The 6,428-nt window shown below is 55.0% G+C and overlaps 1 protein-coding gene across 1 annotated transcript in view; it reads left to right on the top strand.

Annotated features, from left to right (window-relative positions):
- The first annotated feature begins 3,647 nt into the window (after window positions 1–3,647).
- The window catches only part of ITGA9 (integrin subunit alpha 9), a 227,934-nt gene continuing 225,153 nt past the window's right edge, over window positions 3,648–6,428 (top strand). Inside the window, exon 1 of the mRNA XM_087824862.1 lies at window positions 3,648–3,832. Coding sequence (XP_087680988.1) covers window positions 3,648–3,832 — 185 coding nt within the window. The remainder of the gene's footprint in view (window positions 3,833–6,428) is intronic.

Genomic DNA, 6,428 nt, shown 5'->3' with positions numbered 1-6,428 from the left:
ATGTAGACTAAAGAATGAATGAGAAATAGTTAATATTTACAGACTATTTCCCGTGTGCCACATACTGTGCTGTGCTATATGTGCTTTATCTTATTGAATCATTATAGAAAACTTATGAGATTGTTACTATTAATATCCATATTTTTCCTAACTTCTCTGTGCCTAATTTTCTCCATGTATAAAAGTGAGGATGGGAGTGGGACGGGAGAGTCACAATTCTACAGTAGAAAAAGTTCTGAAAACCGAGTTTCTTAAAAATAATTTGGTGGCAAAACCTTACCCAAACTGCTAGACTGCTATAGTGTTGTATTAATTTCCTGTTGCTGTGGTAACAGATCACCACAAACCTAGTGGCTTAACACAACACAAACTTATTAGCTTACAGTTTTGGTGGTCAAAAGTGTAAAATGGGTCAGCAAGACTGAGTTCCTTCTTGAGCTCTGAGTTCCTTCTGGAGAATCCATTTTCTTGCTGACTTTGCCGGGTTGTAGAGGCTGCTGGTCACATCATTCTGCCCAGTTGTCACATCTTCTTCGTGGGCTCTGACTCTCCTCCTTTTTGGATTCACCTGGATATTTCAGGATACTCTCCCTATCTCAAGATCCTGAACTCAATCGCATCTACAACATCCCTTTTGTAAGGTTAGATACCCACAAGTTCTGGGGACCTGGACACAGACATTTTTGTGGGCAGGCATTATTCTGCTGCTCACAAGTATGAATATTTACACATTTTACCACCTAGTTCTATGTTTGTTTCATGTGCTGGATATAGTATAAACTATGATGAGAAAATTCTGGGGAAAAAAAAAATTGAATTCAGGAGCATATCTGGCCCCAAGAGTTTTGAACAAAGATTGTGCACCTGTGATATAGGTAGTCCTCGCTTGAACTGAGATCGAGGCTTTGCCTGTAGCTTTCTAATGGATCCCTGTGCGGTTTAAATGATATACAATGATTTGTAAAATGCTCGGTGCAGTGTTAGATGCATCGCGAATGCTCCTGCTTTGCAGCTGGCTGCTGGTCAGCTTACAGCAGCATCTGCCTTGCTCACAGGTTGCACTCCCAACAGCTCTGTCTTTGCAGTTCAGGCACCCACAGTCACTGCTAAGGTCAAGACTGCCACTTAGCACCCTGCTGAGGTACATTCAGGCAGAGCCCAGAAGGGGGAACATTCACAAGGAGGAGCCAAGGGAGATGTTCGGGGAGCTCCATCAAGGAGGAATCAGCATGTTCTGTTGGACACCAGGGGGAGGACACTCCAGGAAAGCAAAGATATGGCTCAAGACAGGGCCTGAGAATGCTCATGTTACTGGAAGGACTGTGTGTATTTTTCTGTTGTAATTTGGGGTTTCTGAAATGAAAAATTATATTCTAAACATAAAGATTATGGAGACAATCTGCTGGTATTAAGAACCTTAGAAACATGCCTAGCTTTGACCTAGTCTTTAAGCATTTAGGAAATAATGAGAGGCAGACAAAACTTTACAAATTTATAAGGAAAAAAGTTGGTAGAGAAAGGAAGAGAAATAATAGACAAATGAATCTTAAAGACTTTTCAAGGCCTATGAAAAGTCAACGTTTTTGCAGGGACATTTGATCATTCAGTATTCCTCTGTGCAGTGGGGTGGGGAGGGAGTGAGGGCAAAACTATTATTTCTGCCCGGTTGGTGTGGCTCAGTGGTTAAGCATCCACCTATGAACCAAGGGGTCACGGTTCGATTCCCGGTCACGGCACATGCCCAGGTTCCGGGCTGGATCCCCAGTAGGGGGTGTGCAGGAGGCAGCCAATCAATGACTCTCTCATCACTGATGTTTCTCTCTCACCCACTTCCTTCCTCTCTCTGAAATAAAAAATAAAAATTACACCCCCTCCCAAAAAAACCCTATTATTTCTTTTGCATTGTTATGGCAAAGATGCTCCTGTCATATTCACCTGTAGAAGGAAGTCAGGTTTGCCTCAGGAAAACCGATGGCAGATTCTGGAAAAGGCAAATGATAGGTGGGCTGATTCTGAGCATTGTTCATTCTGTAACCACCTGGGTTAACGGAAAACCTTCAGATTAGTTCTTGGAGTGAGAGAATAAAAGGAGAAAGAGCAGTTGGTTGTCTTTTCAGTTAGAAAATTGGACAAGAGCTTCATTTTTTCGAAAGGCGCAACCCCATGAAGCCAGTCTGCATTCTGCATGGCCCAATTCGAATTATTATGTTCCCGGCAGCCAGTCATCCTGGAGACACACTCTTCAGATCGCGTCTCTGTGGGGAAGCTTACTCTGGCCACAGGGAAACTGAGCTCACGCTTGATGTCAGGTTATATGAACAACTAACAAATGTTCAGGGTTTTACAGTTAGAAAATGCTGTCCCAAGAAGCCCATCCATAGGTTTATCAGTTTATTAGCACCCCTGTTTCATTGACTTCCCAAGGTTACACAGCTGGTCAGACCTGGGAATGAAACCCTTTCCGTCTACAGCCAGATGCTGTGCTTCCCGCGTTCAGGAGCGCAGTGCGGAACTCTGAACCTCTCCTGGAGGGCCACAGGTCCCCAGCCGGCTCCTCATCAAGTGTGCTGAGGCTTATTTGAAATACGCATTCCTGGGCCTCACCCTTAGAGATTCTGACCCAGAGTGGTGTTTGTAAATCCGTATTTTTAAATGATTGCTTGAGGATCTAATCTACAGCCAGGCTTGGGAGCTACTGTTTCGTTAACTCAAAGACTAGGGCTACAATTTTTACGTGGTATCACTTCTCGGGGTTAGTTTATGGAGATTGAAATGAGTGTGTTTTAGATCAGTGGGTCCTAACCTTTTTAGAACTTGTTGAAATCCACCCCTCACCCCATCCCCCCCCCCCCCCCCCCACTTCGGGCCCTAACTCCCAGAGCTTCTGATTCAGGTCTGGAGCGGGACCCGCAAGTTCCCAGGTGCTGCTGCTGCTGGTGTGGCCCCGCAGGTAGGGGCCGGGTGTAGGAGACCAGGTGGGCGTAGCCTGGTGTGCGCGCGGGGCGTACTCTGTTCACTCCCAAGCGGCTCCCGAGCTCTTACAGGTTCTCTCACAGCTGGGCCGAGGGGCAGCGGATGGGCCAGGCTAGAATATAAACTCAGTCCTTCCCCCGGGGCCCTTTGGTCCTGGTGTGAGAGTGAGACAGACACCAGCAGGGACCCAGCCGGGCGGGCGGAGCGCGCAGCTCCGGGGAGGATCGGGTGGCCCCTGGACCCGAGCGCGGGGCGCGGCGGGCGGCCCGAGGCGCCTGGCTGGGGTCCCGGCCGTCTCCGGCCCGGAGGTGCGTGGGCGCTCGCGGCCCGCAGGGGGCGCTGCCGCCCCGCCCCGCCGCCCCGGCCGCCGGCCTCGCGGGCGCGCCTCTCGCGGTCAGAGCCGCCGGCCGGGACCGCTGGCTGCGAGCGCGCAGACTTCTCGGCGCACGGAGGACGCCGCCCGCCCGCCCGCCCGCGCCGCCCGCGCCGCCCGCGCTCGCCCGCCGCGCCCGCTCGCCTCCCGCCCCGCCGGGCGCCGCGTCCCGCCCGCGTCCCTCCGAGCGCCCAGCGCCAGCCGCAGGGAGCCCCCGGCCGTCGGCGGACCCCGCAGCCCCGCCGCCCGCGCGCTCGGCGCCCTGCTCGCGGGGCACAGGCAGGGCGGTGGTCGGCTGGGGATGGGCGGCCCGGCGGCGCGGAGGGGCGCCGGGGGGCTCCGCGCGCTGCTCCTGGCGCTGGTGGCCGCGGGCACCCCCGCGGGCGCCTACAACCTGGACCCGCAGCGCCCGGTGCGCTTCCAGGGTCCCGCCGGCTCTTTCTTCGGCTACGCGGTGCTGGAGCATTTCCACGACAACACGCGCTGGTGAGTGTCCTGGGGCTCCCGCCCCCGCCCCCGCGCCCGGCCTCGGCTCCCCCGCCGCCGCCTTTCCGGCCTCTCCACGCCGCCGTCCCGAGGGGGCGATTTAAATGTCTCCGCTGCGCGAATGGAAAGCGGGCGGGCGGGAGGCGCCGTCCCCGGTCCCCGGACGTCCCGGGCGGCGCCCGGAGTTGGCGGGGCCGGGCGGGGCGCTCCCCGGGGTCCCAGCCCCGAGCGCGCGGCGAGAACCGCCCTCGGCCTCCCGCCCGGGCTCCGCTCAACTCTCTCGGTCGCGGAGCAACTTGGCTCCTCCGCCCGCCGCCGCGGGGCCGCGAGACGGGGCGCTCCCGGCGCAGACTCCAGTTTCGGGGACCTCTTGGTGACACCCCGCGCGCCTCTCCCGGGCTCCGAGCCTGTCCCGCGCCACTGCGCACAGGACGCACAGTAACCCCGGGATCTGAGGGCACAGACCGTGTGCGCGCATTGGTGGGGTGCTGGGGGTGAGGAAGGTCCCTCAGAGGCCTGAGTGTCTGGGACCCCAGGGGCATCGCTGAGTCCACAGGCCCCCTCCTCTCTCACAAGGCCCTCTGCAGAAGAGAGCCGAGAGGTCCAGGATGCAGAAAAGGAGGGTGGTCCAGGACGCAGGGTGACAGGGACAGGGGCCTGGTGCGTGATTTCTAGGGTATTCTGACCCTTATCTCTTATGGGCCATCTGACCTGGACACAGTCACCAGAAGTCTTAGAGGGATGTGGCTTTGTAGAGGTCAAGGAGTCCAGTTGCTCCCTGGCGTCCCCCTAAGAGTCCCAAGGGGTGGAGAACTCTCCCTGGTTTAGCACCAGCAGCTGCGAGATTCAGAGCTGGAGTGTGCGGCCCCAGAGAAGCACCCAGGAGAGGCTGGTCCCTCCTTCGCCCTTTTCTCTGCACAAGAGGGAATGAAACTGCCACACAGTCACCTCTTCATCAGAGAGAGAGAGGCTCATGGACAGTTCACCTATTCAAGGTCATGCCCCAATGGGGGCCCAGGTGACTGTTTATTGTGTGGTCACCGGTGTGAGCATCCCTTGGGGTGGCAGGCTGGGAGGGCAAGGTCAGTGATGTCTGAGCGCTCAGCGTGCAGTTCTCTCGGAGTCGCTGCTCTGAGTTGGACAGAGGCTGATGGAAAAGGGTGGATTTGTAGATCAGGTCTTCAGGAATTCCTGGAAAAGTGGGGACTCCCTGACCAGCCAGCCATTAACAGTCACGCTGTTTAAAGAGCTGCCTCCGAGAGAACCAGTTCAAGTCCTTGTGTAGCTCCTGTCTGGTTTTACATCTGCCTCCCTACCATCTACCCCAGGTGCCGAGTTTAAGGTTAGACTCCTTCCCTGCACGCGCCACGCACACTTTATAAAGCGAAGCAGGATGAACACCTTTTCCACGGCTTCCTCCACACTCAGCCCATTGGGTGCTTCCATGTGGTAGAGAATGCACCCTGGGCAGGGGCAGTTGGAGAGCACCCCCCAGGATACCATGCCGGGCTCCTGGACTGCGTGACCTTGGCACAGAGCATGTGGAGAGAGCTGTCAGAAATAGAAGGGCTTCTCCGGGCAGGGGGCTCCTGCAGGGCGGCGGGCGGTGGCCCTGGGGCATTGTGTGCGATCCACGGCTGTGTGGGCTTGTGCACGCCCAGCTCTTTGAACGGCTCAGTTCTTGGGAGAGGTGCCAAGACCCTCTCACCTGGATTTGGATGGGCCGCAGGTCTAAGCTGCCCCAGCTGGAGAACAGTTGGGAGGAGCCCAGAGCAGACCTGACGCGGGGAAAGAGCTGAGCCTGCTTTGTTTTAAAAAGGGGGCTAGGAAAATCTGTGTGGTGTGAGTACATTTGACAAGTGCAGGAAAAGACGGTCTGGCTTTCAACTCGGTACCTGGGTCAATGGCAGAGAGGAAGTGGAACTGGGCGGTAACGCTGGTGCATGGCACGGTGCCAGTGGAGACGTGGGATGGATATTTCAGGGGTCAGATGAACCCGTCCACCGCCAGGGCTGCTGGTCTCAGAAGTGCCCTGCTCTTTCTACTGGAGCACTTGTCCCTATGGTTTTTCAGGTACCAGCTAACCTCTACTGAAATATTTTTAAAGCAGCCTTCCCCCCACCCTCTGCACTGACTTAATTTTATTTTAGCTTGGCGTATCTCCTTGATTTCTGTCCTCTCGTTGCTTTTTTCCAAATGTTTTCCTCCCTATCTCCTATCCCTTCCCCCAGATATTCTTTGATTTAGACCTTGAGCGTTACTCTCTGCTGATTATGCTGCCCAATCTTGGTAAGCTGTGGCCTTTGAAGCGAGGAACCTCCAGCATCTCCTCCTTCCACCTTCTTCTAGAGGCCGGACTTATGGTGAGGCTAATAAAAATTCCTCTGAAGGCCTCTCACTCACACAGGCCCCTACCAAGGTCCTGGGCCCCGCTTTATGCTCATAATTCTGTATGAACTCTCTTAATTCAAAATTATGTCACCCTAAAAGATTCTGGCCCTGCAGAATTTAGATCAACCCAAGATCTCTACCTTAACTTTCCGCTCTGGGTTGGTTGATGGACTTAGTGAGTGATTGTTGGTCTCTTCTTACCAGG

The sequence above is a fragment of the Miniopterus natalensis genome, chromosome 15 (genome assembly GCF_054644295.1).
Source record: "Miniopterus natalensis isolate mMinNat1 chromosome 15, mMinNat1.hap1, whole genome shotgun sequence".
NCBI classification, from domain to species: Eukaryota; Metazoa; Chordata; class Mammalia; order Chiroptera; family Miniopteridae; genus Miniopterus; species Miniopterus natalensis.
This window is presented reverse-complemented; position numbering and strand designations above follow the sequence as displayed.